Genomic DNA, 22,316 nt, shown 5'->3' on the forward strand with positions numbered 1-22,316 from the left:
TGTTTTATGCCGCTACACGATCAATGGGACCTAAGACTTGGAAAAGGGCCTAAGGTATCGACCAACTGTTCCCACGACAGTCGGTTCTACGTAACCGGAGCGGACCCGGATTCGTATTCGATCTACGACTGTCAAATCGGCGGCATTCCTCAGATTATTTTGTAGAATGTTTTGTGCCGCTATAACAACAACATACACAACCGATTTCCTACATTTTTGGATCAGAGGACCACATTTCGGATAACCCATTTGTGAGATATCAGACTCTTCCTAAAAATTAGACTAGTCCATGTGAGAACCCATCTACAAAAACCTGTATCAGATTGTAATGACTGAGAGGAGACCGTTCCCGAGACTGTCCGATTTACAAAATGGCAATGGGACCAGGCTTTTTTCCGCAATGGAATGCCAACTCAGCAGCATCCCTCAAATTTTTGGGACTATAAAACCAACAGAGAATATCCAAACTTTTTCGTAATGTCAAGTGGTCTATATCTTGGTTTCTCTGGCTTACTAAAATCCGAAATGGATTTTTATAAAAAATATATTTGCTTGAAAATATTTGTTTAGAAATCTGAACTATATTTTTTCACCACAGTATTATTTAGAATCATCATAAAATACAATATGGCAAGCTGTTGACGTGAATTTCAGTCATAATTTCACCACATTTCTTACCTTTCAAAGCAACCCTGCAACTATTGTTGATAAAGAAAAGTGAAAAGCTGTCGTATTGTTCGTCATTTTATTATAGTGAATTCCGTATTTACGTAGTTGTAGAAGTTTCTCAATTGCAATTGCATTTGCAGTTATTAAACAGGTATTTATATTTGTTTGAAAGTGTACAAGTGCTATAATTTGTTAAATTCAAGGCGAAACTAATCAAAAAGTTGCTCTTTTTCAACGTAAACGAATTTGACTACTGCGCAAACAACATGGATGGCCTACAGCAGCACCGACGTGAACGCAAATCATCAATGGTAACACAACAAATTTACGTAAATGCAATGAATTATCAAAAAAAAAATCTCACAAATTATGTGAAACTCTAATTGTAAAGAGAAACTAACTTATTTTTGTTTACATATTAAACAAAGGCACCACTTTCGCCCTGTCCCATACCCGACATAAGTGACGATGAATTGGTCTCCATATCCGTGCGGGACCTTAATCGCACGCTGAAGTCACGCGGACTCAATCGTGAGGAAGTTGTGCGCATGAAGCAACGACGTCGCACGCTAAAGAATCGTGGCTATGCAGCAAGTTGTCGCATCAAGCGCATAGAACAGAAAGATGTACTGGAGACGGAAAAGTCACATGAATGGGTTGAACTGGAGACCATGCATGAAGATAATGAGCAATGTCGCAAGGATATAGCAAACTGGAAGAACAAATATAAGGCTTTACTACAATTTGCGGCACACAATGACATACCCATACCACCAGAGCTGGAGGGTTGCTGAGTAGTTCAGCAGTGCCAAATATTTTATTCCTAATTATATTTTAAGTAGCTTAATGTACATGATATTGATGGTGGGTGATCTTTATTAATATTAAGGCTTTAAATAAATATTATTTACTTAAATTTGGCAACATCATTTGTTAATTATTTATTTAATTTGTGACTAGTAAATATGTTATTCTATTTCATATTTCATGCAGTAGCGATATCTTAAACCGTTAGCATATTTAGTGGAATGTCTTCGGCATGTTCTTCCAGCATTTCGATTGTGTCTTCAGGTACATCGACTAACTCGGTTACTTTCTTTATTGCTTGTGTTGATTTGCTCTTTACGATAATGTACTTTTTCGCCAAAGCATCTGTGAAGCCAGTTTTCTTAAATAAATGCTTATGTACGTTGCGCAAATGACGATGAACCCTGGAAAAATGTAAAAAACAGAAAATATGTATATGTATACTAATAGGCACACAGGATGACAATGCAGAAAATCTCACAAGTCACTTTTAGGTGTTGCCCAGAAAGCATTAACACCAAACATGTACACAAAAATGTGTATGTGTACACCCAACAACAGTTTTTATACTCACTTAAACTTGGTTGCGAAGCCACGCTGACAAACATCACACATTAATGGCATACCCGTATGCTCATACTGATGTTGCCGTAAGCCTGCGAGATTTATAAATGTTTTCTCACATTCATCGCATTTGTAACGCACACCCAGATGCCGCTTCTCATGGTAGTTTAGATGTCCTTTAATGGCGAATTTCCGCTCACACATCGAACATGAGTATGGAAAATCGCCAGTATGGAAACGTATATGTATTTCTAGATCTTTACGTCTAACAAACTTTTTATCGCAATGCGGACAATCCATCGTCTCGCCACGATGCATTTGCATATGTAAACCAAGATTAGATTTGCGCAAGAATGTCTTGGAACAAACGGTACATTCGAATATTGCACGATCTTCGGGTGAAATGTGTGTGGCTTGATGTAATTGTAGATTCTCGAGCGTATAGAAACGTCTGCCACAATCGATGCATTCAATATTGCGATCACGTTCGTCCGAATGCAATTCCATATGTTTTTTGAGCGTATAACGAGAAACGCATCTTTTTGCTGAAATCAAAGAAAATTTTGTATTATTTAAGGACAATGTTAATAGTACTGTTAATAACTTACGGCATTTGCTGCATAAGAATTTGAGTTGTTTGTGACGCCGCAAGTGCACATTATAGAATGTTTTTAACACAGTACGTCCACAATGCTCACAATCTTGATATTCATCTTTCTGATGAACCTGACGTCGATGCAGCCGCAGCGCATTTTTCGTTACAAATCGATTTTGACAAAAATCACAGGGAAAATTAAGTGTTTGATCCGCTGTAAATATAAGAGAGTTGCGTAAATATTGGAAAAATGTTAAGTTATTACTGAACTAACCGTGATCTATTTCATAATGTTGCAGTAAATCCCTTTGAAACTCAAATATGCAAGTACAAAACTCGCATTTAAATTCAAAAAATGTTTTATCTGTTTCTTCAATATCTGTGTCTTCTTCATTTCGGCTGGTGTTAGCACTAATTATTAGTTCGTTATTTTCTATTGATGTCGGGGAATTATTGTCTACATTTTTGCCATCATTACAAAATACACGTTCTACACTTATTAGTGTAGTTGCGGGGATTTCGTTGTCTTCTTGAAGAACTTCCTCCAGTGGCTCATTAATTTCTCTGGCTGTCATCACTGGTGAAATCTGTTGCTCATACTCGATCTCTGTAAAACACTAAAAATTACATTTATTTTAATAAGTAAAAACTAATTTTGTAAGTTTTTCTGATGTACCACAGGTTTAAATTCCTGCTCATTTTCTGATGCTTCACAATTAGGTTCGTTGCTTATTTCGATTTCATGTACCTCAGCATCACTCAGTGGAGAATGTAAAAATTTGGTATGGCTATATTGTTCCTTTAATAACTGATTATTTAATTGTGCTCGGTTTATGAACTCATTAGCTTGCTTGAGTTCTAACCGACAACGTCCACATATGTAATGACAAGATGGATATCCTTCAATAACAAATTCTTCTATCACAACATTTAATGAAGTACATTTATTAAACGACTCCAGTAATGTGATAGTTCCACAGTCAGCATTTAAAGTCTCCAGCAGATCAATGTAATCTTCAAGCTCATCTTCCGAAGCCACTGAGAGGCAAGAACGACAGCAACGCATGTCTTCAAAGTGGATTTCAGCGCGGCTCGGTGAATTCATTTTTATCACTAACCAATATCCAGTTCAAAACGAATTACATCCAATAGAATCTTATAATCCTTTCGATCTTGTGCCCAGACACCATTGTCATGACAACAAGAATACTAATGTTGCCAGATACATGAATTTATAATATTTCGAGATTGCCATAATTTAGGAGTTCGGGAATATACTTTTTCCCTGGAATACATAATTCAAAACTTTAAATTTATAATAAAAAAATGCTTTATTTCTTTTATTAATGAATATCCATTATTTAAACGCATAAATTTGTCAGCCTTATTTACTTTGCTATAAAATAAACGCTAATCTTTAAATACACCATGGTGAATCAGTTTCTCTAAAGAAGAAGCACTGAGTTTTGTACACAACATTAAGGAGTTTAATATTTGTGAAATTTCTTTTAATAAGTGAATTTTATAAAAAAAACGAATCGGTTAATATCAAAATATTGATAAATATGCATTAAAATAAGTGCGCTTCATTTGTGAGAGTGTTTTACAAAGTCTACGACATTTTTCTGGCGTGAAGGAACTCGTGTGAAGAAAAACCCCAACCAACGACCAACGCAAACATTAGCAGAAGGGGTAAATAAGCAAAAATGGCCACCAGCGATATCTCCAGCTCCAATGAGCGCCACTATTATGCAAAGCTTGAAGCTATCAAAGATATACGCGATAAAACAATTGCTTTGGAAAAGTTAAAATTAAAAATTATCAAAGAAGTGAAAATAAGTGATGATGAAGAAAAATGTCTCGATGAATATCGTAAGGAAATGGAGCACCTGCTGGAAGAAAAAATGTCACACGTCGAAGAATTGAGGCAAATACATGCTGACATAAACGATATGGAAAACATTATAAAACAAACAAAGGAAAATCAAACTCGTTCCGTGGACATGGCAAATCGTGTATATGAAGATTATCTGGCACTGAAGTACCAAATAGATCATATGCGTCGCGACTATTTAGGTTTAAGCCCACTACGTGATTTACATGAAGAAGAAGGTAGTCCAATATCAAAAGATCGTTTTCAAACAAACTTTTTAAAGGTGAGCGCCGCTGCTGCGGCTGCTGTTGCTGCAGCACAACCCACGTCATTGGCACGTCCGCACCCACGACACCCACTGCTGCCGGAAGCAACTGTTACTGCATTGCCACCAACGGGCGGTGGTAATGGACCCACTGGTGGGCATGCGTTTATGCCACCCGCTCCGCCTGGGTCAGGCAATGCTGTCGCCGCTGCGGCAGCCGTACGTTTGGGTAAAAGCGACTTTTCTGCTCCACCGCCGCCACCTCCACCTTCATCTCGTTTGCAGCAATCGCCGGCAATTGGCATCGGACATCATCCATCATTCCGTTCAGATTTCAACGTGAATCTACGCCAACAACCGCCACCAATGAAATCATGTCTATCTTGTCACCAACAAATACATCGTAATGCACCTATTTGCCCATTATGCAAGGCTAAGTCTCGTTCTCGTAATCCGAAGAAGCCGAAAAAGAAAAACAACTAAAAGCTATTTCAAATTGGAAAATTTTACAAATAAGTAAAAAATTGAGCTTCTCCAATACGATAAGGGTAGATCACAGCAAACAATTAGCTAGTGCCAACAATGACTGCAATAAAAGCAACATATGTATTATTTAGAATGAAGCATTAATAACTTAGTTAAGAAATAAGCGCTAAAATAGTGTTTAGAAAGTTTAAAAATCCATTTTAATTTTACAACTCAATTATTACATATATGTATGTATGTACTTAACATATTAATTAACCATTTATTTATCGTAACGCTATCGTTTGTGTTATTAATAACATACTCATCTCGTAAATTTAAAGCGAGTTCAAATCAATTGCCATTATTCCCTCTAACGATTAAATAGTATATAAAAATATATGTTATATATGATATATAACCATGTTAGAGATTTCTTTACTTGTTTTAAGTATTTTTAATTGCACTACTTCGCTAATTCATCATGTATTATTAAATGAGTACAACACACTACTTTGTAATGAAATTATAATTAAATTAAATATTAATGCTAAGCTACTGTGTCAAATTATTAACATTTTATATTTTATTTTGACTGAAATCCAATACACTAAATTTATTTAACAAATAAACAAATGTAGTTTTTAAATTATTTGTAATTTGTTGCTGTAACGTAAGAAAACAAATACTTTCGATTTGACAGTTTTTGACCGGACAGCAAGCCGGGCCGGGTCCTTTTCGGTCACTTAGACTTGGGGAAAGCATCTTTTTTGCTTTAATAAATTTACATTAATTATTTTAAATTTATCGAAAATAGGCACATCTCTATATTGTTATTATTTGCTTATCAGCAAACAGCTGATTGGGTGTTTTTAGTTCTTCAGTTGTATGAAAAAAGTGGTTGGAGAATTTAAATTATTAAACATTAGCAATTTTGCAAAAAGTGACGAAGAAGAAGTTTAATAAACTTTAATAAAAATAAGTGCAAATTGTTAAAAATGCAGTGTCGCGTTTGCATGAAGACAAAATGTAACATCCTATTTAATATGAGCATTGCGGATACAGTTGAAGGACAGACGCTGTTCGACTGCTTCAATTATTGTACACAGTTACATGCAACGGCCAGTGATAATTTTCCACAAACACTGTGCCAAACTTGCACTCGAAAACTACGCATAGCATATAGTTTTCGAAAATGTGCGCTGCAGTCCCATGTTATGTTTGAAAAGCTTCTTATAGTACAAAAAAGTAAAAAACAAACAACTGTTAATTCTATAATGGTAATTATACAAATATAAAATGTATTAATGTAAACAATAACATAATTCGTTGAAGATCTGATTCATAGGATAGCGCAGTTTATGCAGATGATCCTTTGAGTATAGAATTCAATGAAGCGCTGAAGTTTGTAAAAGAAAGTGATAGAGAACAACTTCAACTTGTGGAGAACGGTGGGAACGAACTTTCCAACTTGGAAATTGAATACGTCTATGATTCTCCACTAATAAGCGAACCACTAGAGGTCGAGGTCGAACAGCCCCAAACGAGCTGCTACAACGACAATATACAGTCACAAGCGCATATCATAGAAGAGGCTTATGAAGAAAGTGCATTAGCCGGTGTTGAGGAATGTGAGACTGATACAGTTGAATATATTGTAGAGAATTTGGAGAAACATAAAAAATTAAGAGATTACAAGTTTAATTTGTTAAACAAACACGATAAGCATTCGAATACTAGTTTGAGCCCATATAAAAAGTGTGTAAAACAAAAACCTGAAAATGAAAATGAGAAGAATACTTCCACATCAGATTGTGATATGCCACATGATGATCAAGAAGTCCATGGAACTATTTCTTACATGGAGGAACCCAACCATTATAAAATTTCTGAAAATGCATCTGATGAAACAAGTGTATCAATAAATATGTATACACAATGTGATCGTTATACAGCGTTGTCCACTGAGGAGAATCCACAAGAAAAACTAGATAACCATAAACTGGAAGAAAAGGGAAAGTACCTTTGCTCATTTTGTCGTAAGTGAAAATCGTCAATAACATTGTATATTCGCATGGAAAATGAATTTCGCACTGCATATTTTGTATTGTTTCAGCTCGAGTGTTGTCATCTAAACGTGCTGTTGAAATACATGAAGGAAAGCAGCATTTAAATATTGAACCTGATCTTAAAGAATGTACATTTTGTCAAAAGAAATTTAATAAGGTATATTTAAGAAAACATATCGAAAATGTGCATATTGGAGAGCGCAAATATAAATGCGATATTTGTGGTAACATGTATAAAACCAATGATAACGTTATGCGACACAGACAACTACACACCAAAGATCGAAATTATCCATGTGCAGTATGTGATAAGAGGTTTACTGAAAAATCGGAACTTAAAGTGCATATGCGGCTTCACACAGGCGAAAAGCCATTTGCCTGTCATTTGTGTGAACGTCGATTTCGTATAAGAGTTCATCTCACATATCACTTGCAACAACATGCGCGCATTAAACACAAATGCGACGTTTGTGGAAAAGAGTTCAAACATGTCAAATCTCTAAGGAATCATTTGTATTTGCATACCGACGTTATGCCATATAGGTGTGCCGTTTGCGGTTATGGCTCTGTAAAACGTGATTAGTAAGTATATTTGGCAATAATTCTAATTAAGGATTTCTATACTACAAACATTCTTTACGATACATAGTTTCGTCAAGCATATGCTGCATAAGCACGACAAGACTATGAGCGTTGATGAATTATTTGTCATATTCCAAGCGAACACTGGTAGATCTCCGTATGTAAAGGTAGTTGACAACATTGACATGAACGATGAGCACACACAAGACATGGCAACTTCAAATTGATATATTTTTTTCATTTTTTAACAATAACAAATAATGTAAACAATTAAAAATCTTTGTTTATAAAACTGTTTGGGAATGGGAAAACGAACGATATATTCTAGCGATAAGCGTGTAAAGTTAGCTGTTATCGATAATTTGTTTGATTAAAAGAGTTCCATTACTAATGAACTAAACAATTGTAAATGCAGGTCAGGTGGTGATATAAACAAACATTTATTTAAATTGTGTTTGAATTAAAAATTCTAATTCGTATAATTTCATTCGAATATTAATATGTTAAAATAAGTAGAAAATGCAATGTCGTGTGTGTATGCAAAGTAAATGTCATATCTTGTTCGAGATGAATATTTTGGGCACAGAGGATGGCAAAAATCTTTACGAGTGCTTCAATGAATGTACCCAACTAGAAGCATCAGCAGATGATGGACTTCCCAAAACACTTTGTAAAATATGTGCGCAGAAACTACAAGTAGCATATAATTTTAGAAGAACAGCAAAACAATCGAATGAAGAGTTAAAGAAACTTCTAATTTCTGTGAATAAGAAAACTGATTCGGTTGATAGTACACCAGAGGAATTTTGTGCTATTGAGGTAAATAGATGCTAAATGGGTTTAAACGTATAAGAAACATAGAAATTTTGTATTCATAAGGATATGGGGGACAGCACGGATCCTTTAAATATGAGTTTCCACGAAGCAGTAAGGGCTCTTCAGGAATCTTTGGTAAAGTCTCCCAAATCTTCAAATCGATCACTTGAGGAAGTGCTTGTAGAAACTTTGGTTGAATTTCCAAAGGAAACAAATTGCTTGGAAAAATCATCAGAATCTCCAAATCGATCACTTAAGGAAGGGCTTGTAGAACCTTTGGTTGAATTTCCAAAGGAAACTAATTGCTTGGAAAAATCATCAGAATCTCCAAATCGATCACTTGAGGAAGCACTTCAGGAACCTTTGCTGGAATTACAAAAGGAAACTATTTATCTAGAGAAATCATCAAAATCTCCAAGTCAATTTTTTGAGGAAACGCTTCAGGAATCTTTGCAGAAACTACCTAAGGGAACAATTTGTCTAGAGAAATCATTTGAATCTCCAAGTCGATCTTTTGAGGAAGCGCTTCAGGAACCTTTGCTGGAATTATCAACGGAAACTGTTTGTCTAGAGAAATCATATAAATCTCCAAATCGATCCTTTGAGGAAACGCTTCAGGAATATTTACAAAAACTTCCAAGGGGAACGATTTGCCTAGAGAAATCATCTAAATCTCAAAGTCGATTAATGGAGGAAACGCTAATAGAAATTGTAAGGGAAGTCGCACCAGTGACCATCACAGAACCACAAAATACCTCATTGCAGAACAATGAAAGACAGGCAAATGTAATCACGACAAATAACTCTAAAATGTATGATTCATTTTGTCAAGACGAATCTGAAAGTGAAACTGAGCCCATAGAAAAAGTGGGTTATACTTGTGAGATATGTAAAAGTACATATACAATCAAAAGTGATCTTAAAAAACATATAGCAGAACAACATAAATGTAAGTTCTTAAGTAAAAACTATTTAACACCTTAAATTATGTTCATATTTATATTTTAGCTGAAGTAATTTGCATAAGTTGTTCCAAAGTATATGTAATGCCTAATGAGTTGCGGATTCATAAAAAACTTGTACACGATACTGATTCACCAGTACAATGTGATTACTGCAGTGACAAACCTAAAATGCCTCGCACTGAGCTTCTCAAGCACTTTCAAACAGTCCATAGTTCACGTCATTTTAGATTTTTTCCACGTTTACGTAAACGACGTGCCATAGATTCGAATGATCCCACTGCCTACCAGTGTAAATTTTGCCAAAGTACTTTCCCAACCGGTTTTGAATTGGAAGAACATATTCGATCACACGTATTTAGATGTCAAATCTGTTTGAAAAATTTCAATAGATATTGCACTTATTACGCACATATTAAACGCTTACATACTTGTACAGGAAACTTATTTAGATCGTTAGTTGTCGATGAAGGTGAAGATAAAGCAATTGAATGTAAACCTTGCCAAAAAAGCAATACAAGATTAGGCTCATACAATAATCACAAAATAACTGAAACAACTGATATAAATGAAACTATGGAGAATGAAATTGTGGATATTCTGGATATTGAAGCATCCCTAGCTAAAACAGAATCGGAACAGAGCCCCTTACTTGCAAATGTAACGTGGGAAGCTGAATCCAATATTGTTCAATCCCAAGAAAATAATTTAGAAATTGGACAAAATAATGTTGTTGATCAAGTGCCAAAGGAATCGGTTAAAAAACAACCAAAAAAAAAGAAAAACATTTCACAATTAAAGGAAAAAAGGAGGTATCTCTGTTCATTTTGCCGTAAGTATTAAGGTTGTTAATAAAATGTGTCACATATGTAAATGAAATTTATGAATTAAATGAGCAATGAAAATGGAATCTATAACATTTCAGCACGTGTGTTATGTTCAAATGTGTCATTGCGAACACACGAAAAAACTCAGCATCTCGGTGGAAAAAAAGATATTATGAAGGAGTGTCCCATCTGTCAGAAAAAAGTGTATATGGACTACATTAAAAAACATATTAGAATGGTGCACATAGGGGAACGTAATAACGTTTGCGATATTTGTGGCGGCAGATACAAGACATTTAATACACTCCAACGGCACAAACTGTTGCATATGGCAGATCGCCAATGGCAATGCAGTGCATGTGATATGAAATTCGTGGACAAATATGCACTCAATATACATATGCGCCTTCACACAGGCGAAATGCCATTTGCTTGTCATCTATGTGACCGACGATTTCGCATAGGGAGTCATCTCACCTATCATTTAGAGAGACATGCTAATATAAAGAAAAAGTGCAACGTTTGTGGCAAAGAATTCACAAGCGGAACAACATTGCGAAAACACTCGTTCCTGCATACTGGAGATATGCCGTATAAATGCACTGATTGCGACTATGAAACGGCTAAACGTGAATAGTGAGTTTAAATTAAACCTTACAAGTATGTTTAATTAGTGATCGACCACCTTTTCCACCTTTTATTACAGTTTCATAAGCCATACGCTTCGAAAACATGACCGAAAAATGACTGAAGATGAATTATTTTTAATGTTCAAAAGGAATACTGGTAAAACGCCTCGCGTAAAAAATTTTGAATCTCTAAACAAATTATTTGAAAATTCGGAAAAGACAGATCATTCAAATTAATGTTTAATTTAGATTTAATTCTAAATTAAAATTAAAATTTTTGTAGAAAAAAAGTGAAGAAATAAATTGTCTAACTTATTAATAACATCTTGGCTTTCGATAACATTTATTAACCTATTATTATTGTTAATTTTTATGAATTTATAATTTATTTCATTATTTAAGTTAATAAAATAAACAAACGCGAATTTTAAATTAATTAGCGGCTGTTACAATCGATTAGTGTAAATAAATCGAATAATATGTGATGTCAATATCGACATGTATTGTTTATTAATTATCATCACTAATCATCATTAAAAATAATCGTGAAATAAATATGTTGTATTGCAAAGAGATTTGAATAGAAAAGTAAACATATTTTAAAAATGCACTGTCGTGCCTGTATGCAAGTAGATTGTGAGAAGGCTGTGGATATGAATTATGCCACATCTGGAGATGATGGTAAAACTTTATACGATTACTTCAATGAGTGCACGCAACTACAAGCTACATCGCACGATGAACTTCCACAAATATTATGCAGTACCTGCATAGAAGATCTATATGATGCCTATAATTTTATAAACAGGGCTCGTACATCAGATGGAGAACTTAAAAAGTTGCTGACATTACAAAAAGCCGACACAGACATATATACTACTACTCAAACTACACAGGTACAGGAGGACTATACAATATTTAGCTCAGCAACCATAAGTATAAAGGTTTATATGTGTCTTATGTGTCTTTTTTAGTATGTAGTGGAATGCATAAATGATCCCTTAGCGACACCGGAACGAGAAATTGCCGTAACTGAAACTTTCATTACTGCAGAGGGCGCTGAAGTGGCTATACCCGCCTCTGAAATAAAAATAGAGCTGGAGCTGCCTGAAGATTTTGAAAACACAGTTGAGGATCATGCTGTCAAAAGTTACTCCGATTCTTCACTACAGGGTAACAGTGACGTTGTCATGCCTGTAGTAACTCATTCTTGTGAACTATGCGATTGTTCATATTTAACGCAAAAGGAACTGAAAGATCATATATTTGATATGCACAAGTGTAGGGTTTTTCACTTTTGAATGTTTTCGCAATATATGTGTATTTCCATTTTATAGCTGATATAATCTGCATGAAATGTCCGAAAGTATATGAGCTTCCTACGGAACTACGGCTACATGAATCACTTGTACATAGCACGGAAACATCATTTCAATGTGTATGGTGTAAGGAATCTTTTCAACGTGAAGAACTACCTAAACATATACGGAAGAAGCATAGACATTCTTATTTAAAATATTTTCCGCGCATAAGAATCCATTGTAATAATGACAAGACGAATAGTTTTCGTTGTGATGACTGTCAAATAGCCTTTCCATCCATACTAGAATTAGCCTCCCATGTAAAGGATCATAAATTTGAATGTCCATTATGTCTGATGAGCTTTACAAAATATGGTTCGTATCGGGTGCATGTTAAACGCACACATAACCATTCCATAAGTAGTTTAAAAGCTGCGGTAGAAACTTTGCTTGTAGAACCTTTGATGGAATTTCCAAATGGAACTATTTCTGTAGAAAAATCATGTAAATCTCCAAATCGATCGTTTGAGGAAGCGCAAATGGAAATTGTAAAGGAGGTCGTACCAGTGACCATCACAGAACCACAAGATACCTCATTGCAGACCAAAGATAAACACACAAATGTAGTCACGACAAATGACTCTGTAAATAATTGTACAGGAAGCTTATTTAGATCGTTAGTTGTCGATGAAGGTGAAGATAAACCAATTGAATGTAAACCTCGCAACAAAAGCTATACAAGATTATGCTCAAACAATTATCACAAAATAACTGAATCAACCGATATAAATGATATGGAAGAAACTACTGATAATGAAATTGTGGATATTCTGGATATTGAAGCATATAAAGCGTCGATAGCTAAAACAGAATCGGAACGGAGCTTCTCACTTGCAGATTTAGCGTGGGAAGCTGAATCCAAAAAAGTTGAATCCGATGAAAATATTTTAGGAAGTGAAGAAAATAATCTTGTTGATCAAGTGCCAAAGGAATCGGTTCAAAAGCAACAACAAAAACAGAAAACTATTCCACAGTCAAAGGGAAAAAAGGGGTATTTTTGTTCATTTTGCCGTAAGTATCGACGTTATTAACAAAATATGTCACATAAATGAAATTTATGAATTAAATGAATAATAAAGATGAAATCTATAACATTTCAGCACGTGTGTTAACTTCCAATAGGTCGTTGCAAACACACGAAAAAACTCAGCATCTCGGTAGAAAAAAAGATATTATGAAAGAGTGTCCCATCTGTCAGAAAAAAATGTATATGGACTACATTAAGAAACATATTAGAAATGTACACGTAGGGGAACGTAATAACGTTTGCGATATATGTGGCGGCAGATACAAAACATTTAATACACTCCAACGGCACAAACTGTTGCATATGGCAGATCGCCAATGGCAATGCAGTGCATGTGATATGAAATTTGTGGACAAATATGCACTCAATAGACATATGCGCCTTCATACAGGCGAAATGCCATTAAATGATATGGAAGAAACTACGGATAATGAAATTGTGGATATTCTGGATATTGAAGCATATAAAGCGTCGATAGTTAAAAAAGATTCGGAGGAGATCCCCTCACTTGCAGATGTAACGTGGGAAGCTGAATCCAAAAAAGTTGAATCCGATGAAAATATTTTAGGAAGTGAAGAAAATAATCTTGTTGATCAAGTGCCAAAGGAATCGGTTAAAAAGCAACAACAAACAAAGAAAACCATTCCACATTCAAAGGGAAAAAAGGGGTATTTCTGTTCGTTTTGCTGTAAGTATTGACGTTATTAGAAATATGTCACATAAATGAAATTTATGAATTAAATGAGTAATAAAGATGAAATCTATAACATTTCAGCACGTGTGTTAACTTCCAATAGGTCGTTGCAAACACACGAAAAAACTCAGCATCTCGGTAGAAAAAAAGATATTATGAAAGAGTGTCCCATCTGTCAGAAAAAAATGTATATGGACTACATTAAGAAACATATTAGAAATGTACACATAGGGGAACGTAATAACGTTTGCGATATATGTGGCGGCAGATACAAGACAATTAATACACTCCAACGGCACAAACTGTTGCATATGGCAGATCGCAAATGGCAATGTAGTGCATGTGATAAGAAATTTGCTGAAAAATCTGCACTCAATATACATATGCGCCTTCACACAGGCGAAAAGCCATTTGCTTGTCATCTATGTGACCGACGATTTCGCATAGGGAGTCATCTTACCTATCATTTAGAGAGACATGATAATATAAAGAAAAAGTGCAACGTTTGTGGCAAAGAATTCACCAGCGCTACATCATTGCGAAAACACTCATTCCTGCATACTGGCGATATGCCGTATAAATGCACTGATTGCGACTATGAAACGGCTAAACGTGAATAGTGAGTTTAAATTAAACCTTACAAGTATGTTTAATTAGTGATCGACCACCTTTTCCACCTTTTATTACAGTTTCATAAGCCATACGCTTCGAAAACATGACCGAAAAATGACTGAAGATGAATTATTTTTAATGTTCAAAAGGAATACTGGTAAAACGCCTCGCGTAAAAAATTTTGAATCTCTAAACAAATTATTTGAAAATTCAGAAAAGTCAGATCATTCAAATTAATGTTTGCTTCATACTTTTAATCTAGATTTAATTCTAAAATAAAATTAAATTTTACGTAGAAAAAAAGTGAAAAAAAAAATTGTCTAACTTATTAATAACATCTTGGCTTTCGATAAAATTTATTAACCTTCCGTTGCAGTATTTAAGGTATTTATTGTTAATTTTTATGAATTTATAATTTATTTTGTTATTTAAGTTAATAAAATAAACAAACTCGAATTTTAAATTATTTTGTTGCTGTTACAATCGATTAATGCAAATATATCGATTAATATGTGAATGTCAATAAAATCGATATTGTATTGTTTATGTTATCATCACTAATCATCATTAAAAATAATCGTGAAATAAATATCTGTTGTATTGCAAAGATATAAGAATAGAAAACTAAACACATTTTAAAAATGCACTGTCGTGCCTGTATGCAAGTAGATTGTGAGAAGGTTGTGGATATGAATTATGCCACATCTGGAGATGATGGTAAAACTTTATACGATTACTTCAATGAGTGCACGCAACTACAAGCTACATCGCATGATGAACTTCCACAAATATTATGCAGTACCTGCATAGAAGATCTATATGATGCCTATAATTTTATAAACAGGGCTCGTACATCAGATGGAGAACTTAAAAAGTTGCTGACATTACAAAAAGCCGACACAGACATATATACTACTACTCAAACTACACAGGTACAGGAGGACTATAAAATATTTAAATCAGCAACTATAAGTATAAAGGTTTATATGCGTTTTCTTTAGTATGTAGTGGAATGCATAAATGATCCCTTAGCGACGCCGGAACGACAAATTGCGGTATCTGAAACTTCCATCACTGCAGACGGCGTTGAAGTGGCTTTACCAGCCTCTGAAATAAAAATTGAGCTGGAGCTGCCTGAAGATTTTGAAAACATAGTTGAGGACCAAGCTGTGAAAAGTGACTCCGAATCTTCACTTCAGGGTAATAGTGACGATGAGAGCGGTGACGTTGTCAAGCCTGGAGTAACTCATACTTGTGAGCTATGTGATTGTACATGTTTAACGCTAAAGGAACTGAAAGATCATATATTTGATATGCACAAGTGTAGGATTTTTCACTTTTGAATGTTTTCGCAATATATGTGTATTTCCATTTTATAGCTGATATAATCTGCATGAAATGTCCGAAAGTATATGAGCTTCCTACGGAACTACGGCTACATGAATCACTTGTACATAGCACGGAAACATCATTTCAATGTGTATGGTGTAAGGAATCTTTTCAACGTGAAGAACTACCTAAACATATACGGAAGAAGCATAGACATTCTTATTTAAAATATTTTCCGCGCATAAGAATCCATTGTAATAATGACAAGACGAATAGTTTTCGTTGTGATGACTGTCATATAGCCTTCCCATCCATACTAGAGTTAGCCTATCATGTAAAGGAACACAAATTTGAATGTCCATTATGTTTGATGAGCTTCACAAAACATGGTACGTATCGGGCGCATGTGAAACGCATACATAACCATTCCATAAGTAGCTTAAACGCTGCGATTGGTGGCACTGAGGACGATCCAAATAAGCCATTCAAGTGTGCTCTATGCTCCAGACAATTCAGACTGAAAACTTCTCTTCAAGGACATTTGAAAATCAAGCATAACCAATGTACACGCCGCAATGTAAAATGCGACGAGGATAAAATATTTGAATGTACATTGTGCACTATGCGTTTTGCAAGTCATAATACGCTTTATCATCACAAAAGACGCAAACATCGAGATTTGATAGCAACAAATGTTGCCGATAGTGCCAATAGTAACATTGCAGCGGAACCACTGGAAAGTGATACAGAAACCAGTGGCGTTATTAAATGTACATTATGTCATAAGGACATACCAAAAAGTCAAATCAAAAACCACGAAAGACGACACAAGTATGGTTTGAATAGGAAAAGAAAATTCCTGTGTGCATTTTGCCGTAAGTATTTAAAGCAGCATTCGAATAACTTTTGTAAACAACCGTTTTTATTTCAACAGCACGTGAATATAATTCGGAGACTTCGGTTAAATTGCACGAAAAAAGGGTGCATATGAGCGAGAAGCCCGAACCCAAAGAATGCCCAATATGTCAGAAAAAAGTCGATCCGAAATATTTGAAGAACCACATCGATAATGTGCACACGTCCGAGCGAAAATTTATCTGTGATATCTGTGGTGATCCCTTCAAGAGTTACGTTCTGTTGCATAGCCATAAACGTTTGCACTTGGAGCGAAATTTCGCATGCACTGTGTGCGAGAAAAAGTTTATACGCTCATGTGATCTGAAGATACACATGCGCATACATACAGGCGAAGAGCCATATGCTTGTCATTTGTGCGATCGACGATTTAAAATCAAAGTGCGTCTGAATTATCACCTGCAGCGACATGCTGGCATCAAGCGGAAATGTCAGGTGTGCGGTAAAGAGTTCAATCATGTGAAACAGTTGAAAATCCATTCGTACAAACACACTGGCATGCCATATAGATGTTCGGTGTGCGAGTATGGCTGTGCGCAGCGTGATGTGTAAGCGCCACTTGCAATTCAATTGATATAGTGTCCATGTTATGTATTGTATTTATCTGTTTTATAGATTTCGGAAACATTTGTTACGTATGCACGACATGACTATGACTGATGAGGAGTATTGTGCAATGTTCAAAGCAAACACGGGTCGTAATCCGCATGTGAAGACTCTGGAAGAATTGCAAACGGAGGCGCAAAATGCAGAGCAAGAGCAATCAAACTAACACATTTGTACAACGAACCGAGAATATTGTTTATATTTTTAAATATAGTGAAGCAAAATTATGAAATTTAATTTAATTAAATTGCGTTTAATTTTGGCTTTGGAAAGCTGGGATTTTCTTGTGTTTTAAAAAAGTAGAGCTTTAAGCTCTCATTTGATTTGTGATTTGGTCTGTGGTTTACTGCAGCTAAGGTTGTAGATTAGTGGGCACTTCATTCATATAATTTTTACTCAAATTATTGCTTGTAATTTATTTATTACATACATTTTTTAATTTTTATATTTCTATTTAAACTTATATAAATAATTTTAAAAATTTATTCAATGCTTATTTGTAATTTAATTTTAACCACATTCATATTTAGATACATACATACATGCATACATATATCAATTGTACCACATAACCTTAATTATTTAAAACTTCATCTAACATTTCTTCATCTTCTTTCTCTTCGTCTACAATAAAATCAGGTAAGTCCTGTGAGTCCGCATACTCCTGAGATCTGCTGCTGGCGTTGAAATGTATAGCCTTTCCTGTGTACTTTGCAAAAACGGCAGCCAGCTCATCAGCTGTTAGACTTTTGTTATGGACGCGCTGCATATGACTAGAAAAACTGAAGGTAAATGCATTAATATCAACAAAATGTATACAAAAAAGTATTCAATGCACTCAGCACACACGCTTACCGCAAACGTCGCGTAAATCCCACATCTGGACACAATTCGCAGCGATACGGCATGCCGGTGTGCTTGAAGAGATGCTCCTTCAGTTGATTGCGATTGTCATAGACATGGCCACAATATGTGCATGGGTGTTTGACGCCCTGATGCCGTTGCAGGTGATAGGTGAGACGTACTTTTATCGCGAAGCGTTTATCACACAAGTGGCAAGCGTACGGCAGTTCGCCGGTATGTGTACGCATATGCACAATTAAATCCGCTTGCCGTGTATATTTACGGTGACAATGGATGCACTCAAAAGACTTGTCTTCGGCATGCAATAGCCGGTGTGCGGTGAGTTGCCAAGCGCTCTTGAACGCATTACCGCATACATTGCAGAAGTGTTTGCGTTCCGCCAGATGCACACGCTGCATATGACAATTGAGATCACGTTGTTGATAGCATTTACGCTTACAAATGCCACATTCATATTTCGGTTCCTCCAATTTGACCAGATGCACGTTGTGCTCGTGCAGACCGAGCGATTTCGCATTGGTGAATTCGCGGGCTGCAAAGCAGGAGTTTGTAAATTGTTTAAAATATTTTTTTTTTTATTTTAGTTAATTATTAGCTAAAAACATTTACAAAGCTCATATGTGAAATAAAATCAATTTATATTGTTTGTATGTTCGTCTTTTGTGCTCACTTTCCAGCTTTTATTTAAACTAATTTCGTTTAACATTGCTAGTTGTCTAAATAACTGTATTTACAACTTAAATTACAAAATCGCTACTACGACTACTACTTTCAGCTGTGTATCACTTCCGATTCCAGTGCAATCTCATCTGCGTTAATCAAAGTGTTGTCCGTTTCCGCAGCGTTCTTTGTAGGCTCTTCTTGCGAATTATCCTCAAAATATTCAACCTGCCGTATGCGTGTGGCCTTGCCAGTGTTTTGCTGGAACATGGCCACCAACTCTTCATCACTCATACTGGCGCAGTGCACACGCTGCAAATGTCGTTTGAAGCTGAAATGAAAAGAAATTAATTATTTTTGCAATATTTATTTTTGTCTGTCAAAACTCACACATCACGATTGGCGAAGCCATGTCCATCACATCGCTCACACCTATACGGCATGCCAGTATGTTTGAAACTATGCGCTTTTAATTTCTGTTTCGAATTGAATTCCGCACCACAATCCTTGCAACGATGCTTTATGCCATAGTGCTTCTGCAAATGGTAGGTCAGGCGTACCTTTATCGCAAAACGTTTCTCACACAGGTGACACGCGAATGGTAGCTCTCCCGTGTGACTGCGCAAATGCACATCCAGATCGAATTTACGCGCATAACATTTCTCACAATGCGGACATTTTATATTCTTTTCCAAATGCAATTTCATATGATTCACCAATTGATTCTTGAGCTTGAAACCATTGCCACATATCGGACAGAAGTGATCCCGTTCTTTGTGCGCTTGCTTACGATGTTGCTGCAACAAGTGTTGTGTCGCATAGGAACGATCACAGTCGTTGCAAATGTATATAACATCAGGCGAGGCTCCCTGATGCAGTTTCTCGTGTTGGTTGAGGGATTTTTGACTTTTACACTCGCGTGCTGAGAAAATATTTAGCATATTCAAATATTGTTGTTTACTTTGAATTTTTACTTGTTTTCAAAGCTTAATTTTCAAATTAATTTAGCACTTAAAATAGCTTCCGACTTTTTTTTTGGATATTTAGTACCGATGTCAGTTGACAGTTATTTAGTTGTTATAAAAACATTCAACAACTTAAAAGGATTTGCAAAATGCTGTGGAGGTGACCAACTAAGGGTTAATAAATATTTTTATTATAGAATTCAATTAACAAATTTGATCAAATTTTTCTTATTCACACTCATTAAAGGAATTTGTTGAATATTTTTAAAAATGGAAACAACAAAAACAACAAATTCAAGAGCATATAAATGACTCAAAAAAGGAAGAGAGAGTAATGAATATATACTAGTTTCAGATATTTCTAGTGTGTTGACGCGAACCGGACTTAAACTAACGTCTCAATTATGGAATGTAATACTAGAGGGTCATGTTTAAAATTCTCAATAAATATATATACTAATAAAAAAACGTATTCACTTACAACAATAGGCACAAAGAAATTTCGTTTGCGTCTCCTTCGCCTCACGCTCCTTTCTCATATGTAAGGCCATATGTTTATCGAGATTTCGTCGAAGTAGTTGTTTTTTACACATTTCACATTGCACTATCGTATCGCCGCCTTCACTCACCAACTTCTCATATTCCTCGGTGTGTACGCCGCGCATATGTTGGCGTAAATTACTTGTAGTAACAAAACGTTTCGCACAAATTTGGCACTCATGTGGCCGTTCATGCTGGTGAGTGTGCCGGTGATCACGCAAAGCTGCCTCTGATCGCATATAACATTTACACACTTCACATTGCCATGGTGTTGGTTTGGCTGGTTCGTTTGGTGGCCTACCCACTGTGGGAAAATATTTTCGATGTTCCGTTGGATGTTCATTACGAAAGTGTTCCACTAGTTTTGTGCGCGCAAATGGTGCTAGTAGCGGACAGCGTCTACATTGTACAGGATTACTATCGGGATGTATTAATTCTTGGTGCTCTTGTAATTCCTCGGGTGTCTCGAAAATTTTTGTACATTTCTGACAATTGTTGCTAGCTGCAAATTTAAAACAATTTTCACAACAAATTAGATATTGAAAGTGGTTTTTAAAACATACGATTCGCGTTTTGCGTGTCATTTGGTGGTTGTTCATGACGCAGCTGTATATGTTGGTCCAGTTTATTTTTGCAACGGAATGCACACATACATAGCGTACATTTGTATGGTCGCAATGAGCGGTGCATGTTCATATGGCCTTCATAAGAGACATCGCCACACAAGACACGTTTGCACTCTATACATTTCCATTTTCCTCCTTTTGAGCTCGGATTTTCTGCATCCGATTGCTCAACATTTTCTTTGTACTCTTTTAGGTATACTTCGTCTCCCTCATCTTCTGCATAATACTCTCCTGTTTTTCGCTGTGATTCATGTTCTTCGTCCAACTCAACCTCAGCGGTCTCAACAGTTCGATCCACATAATGGTTTTCTACAAGTTCTATTTCATCCAGAGAACTTTCACAAATGTTTAGCCCATCGTTCTCAACCTAATTAGAAATAACATAAAAATATATTGTGGTCACATACTCTTGCCTGTTGCTTGTTACCTCCATTATTTCAACCACACCGCTTTCGGCGACGTCTCCTGGTACAAGTACATCTTCTATAAGTTCCTCCACCACACAATCTTCAACTTCACTATCTTCTACAACTTCCAATGGCTCCATAATTGTATTACCAATTTCGGTCTCCAATGTTTCAATTTCATCGGACAAGTACTTTTGTGACATGCTCTCTCGGAGTATACCATCAGCCTGTCTGGCATTTTGCATGAAATTAAATGAGATTTCGAGATCCTGAGAGCAATGTGTGCATAATACTCCTGGCAGGCCATCATCAAGCCCCGCTTCCAGTTGTGTGCATAAACTGAAGCAAGTAAAAAAATCGAAGCCATCAGCTATGTGCGTCTCCATACGTATAAAGGCGGTGTCTTTCGAATTGAGGCAGGCGCGACATTGGTTTACCATTTGATTTGGCGCTCTTTGTTAAAAATCTTACAAAATTTATTGGTAAAACGAATTAATATTATAAATAAAGACAAAAATTTGCCGCCTATTATTTACTTCAATAACACGTATGTTCAACCAGATTATATATGTGTTCAGCCAATGTGT

General features: G+C 35.7%; 6 protein-coding genes across 10 annotated transcripts; 4 read left to right on the forward strand and 2 right to left on the reverse strand.

Moving 5' to 3' along the window:
* Positions 1-680: 680 nt before the first annotated feature.
* LOC105210650 (transcription factor MafK) lies at positions 681-1,598 on the forward strand. Of its 4 annotated transcripts, none has more exons than XM_011181735.3 (3): positions 681-820; positions 873-998; positions 1,098-1,598. In XM_011181735.3, the coding sequence occupies exons 2-3, from the start codon at positions 936-938 to the stop codon at positions 1,461-1,463; spliced, it is 429 nt and encodes a 142-aa protein (XP_011180037.1). In that variant the 5' UTR covers positions 681-820; positions 873-935; the 3' UTR covers positions 1,464-1,598. The 4 variants fall into 4 exon arrangements, with proteins under 4 accessions (XP_011180037.1, XP_011180039.1, XP_054087354.1 ...); XM_011181737.3 differs by having other exon boundaries at positions 873-980; XM_054231379.1 differs by having other exon boundaries at positions 709-820; positions 954-980.
* A 66-nt stretch (positions 1,599-1,664) lies between these two features.
* On the reverse strand, positions 1,665-3,850 carry LOC105210643 (zinc finger protein 81). Its single transcript, XM_011181725.3, has 5 exons — positions 3,312-3,850; positions 2,910-3,252; positions 2,649-2,849; positions 2,051-2,585; positions 1,665-1,880 (listed from the first exon to the last, which is right to left on the reverse strand). Exons 1-5 carry the CDS (start codon positions 3,738-3,740, stop codon positions 1,673-1,675), a joined length of 1,716 nt encoding a protein of 571 aa, XP_011180027.3. The 5' UTR covers positions 3,741-3,850; the 3' UTR covers positions 1,665-1,672.
* Positions 3,851-4,070: 220 nt separating this feature from the next.
* LOC105210648 (zinc finger C4H2 domain-containing protein) lies at positions 4,071-5,467 on the forward strand. Its single transcript, XM_011181732.3, has one exon. It carries the CDS (start codon positions 4,342-4,344, stop codon positions 5,254-5,256), a length of 915 nt encoding a protein of 304 aa, XP_011180034.1. The 5' UTR covers positions 4,071-4,341; the 3' UTR covers positions 5,257-5,467.
* Positions 5,468-5,737: 270 nt separating this feature from the next.
* Gzf1_1 (uncharacterized) lies at positions 5,738-11,461 on the forward strand. The gene is made up of 9 exons (XM_011181728.3): positions 5,738-6,518; positions 6,587-7,277; positions 7,355-7,889; positions 7,957-8,107; positions 8,406-8,708; positions 8,769-9,654; positions 9,714-10,499; positions 10,593-11,130; positions 11,201-11,461. Exons 1-9 carry the CDS (start codon positions 6,237-6,239, stop codon positions 11,358-11,360), a joined length of 4,332 nt encoding a protein of 1,443 aa, XP_011180030.2. The 5' UTR covers positions 5,738-6,236; the 3' UTR covers positions 11,361-11,461.
* Positions 11,462-11,628: 167 nt separating this feature from the next.
* Positions 11,629-17,909, forward strand: LOC105210644 (zinc finger protein Xfin). Its single transcript, XM_054231789.1, has 11 exons — positions 11,629-12,019; positions 12,098-12,404; positions 12,461-13,495; positions 13,585-14,199; positions 14,287-14,824; positions 14,895-14,988; positions 15,438-15,749; positions 15,819-16,140; positions 16,197-17,021; positions 17,081-17,609; positions 17,677-17,909. The coding sequence occupies exons 1-11, from the start codon at positions 11,729-11,731 to the stop codon at positions 17,831-17,833; spliced, it is 5,025 nt and encodes a 1,674-aa protein (XP_054087764.1). The 5' UTR covers positions 11,629-11,728; the 3' UTR covers positions 17,834-17,909.
* LOC128922041 (zinc finger protein 271-like) lies at positions 17,677-22,316 on the reverse strand. Of its 2 annotated transcripts, none has more exons than XM_054231372.1 (5): positions 21,750-22,316; positions 21,260-21,689; positions 20,638-21,198; positions 18,523-19,063; positions 17,677-18,449 (listed from the first exon to the last, which is right to left on the reverse strand). In XM_054231372.1, exons 1-5 carry the CDS (start codon positions 22,167-22,169, stop codon positions 18,242-18,244), a joined length of 2,160 nt encoding a protein of 719 aa, XP_054087347.1. In that variant the 5' UTR covers positions 22,170-22,316; the 3' UTR covers positions 17,677-18,241. The 2 variants fall into 2 exon arrangements, with proteins under 2 accessions (XP_054087347.1, XP_054087346.1); XM_054231371.1 differs by lacking the exons at positions 17,677-18,449; positions 18,523-19,063 and adding exons at positions 19,160-19,522; positions 19,582-20,113 and having other exon boundaries at positions 21,750-22,314.

The sequence above is a fragment of the Zeugodacus cucurbitae genome, chromosome 5, assembly GCF_028554725.1.
Source record: "Zeugodacus cucurbitae isolate PBARC_wt_2022May chromosome 5, idZeuCucr1.2, whole genome shotgun sequence".
In the NCBI taxonomy this organism is placed as follows: domain Eukaryota; kingdom Metazoa; phylum Arthropoda; class Insecta; order Diptera; family Tephritidae; genus Zeugodacus; species Zeugodacus cucurbitae.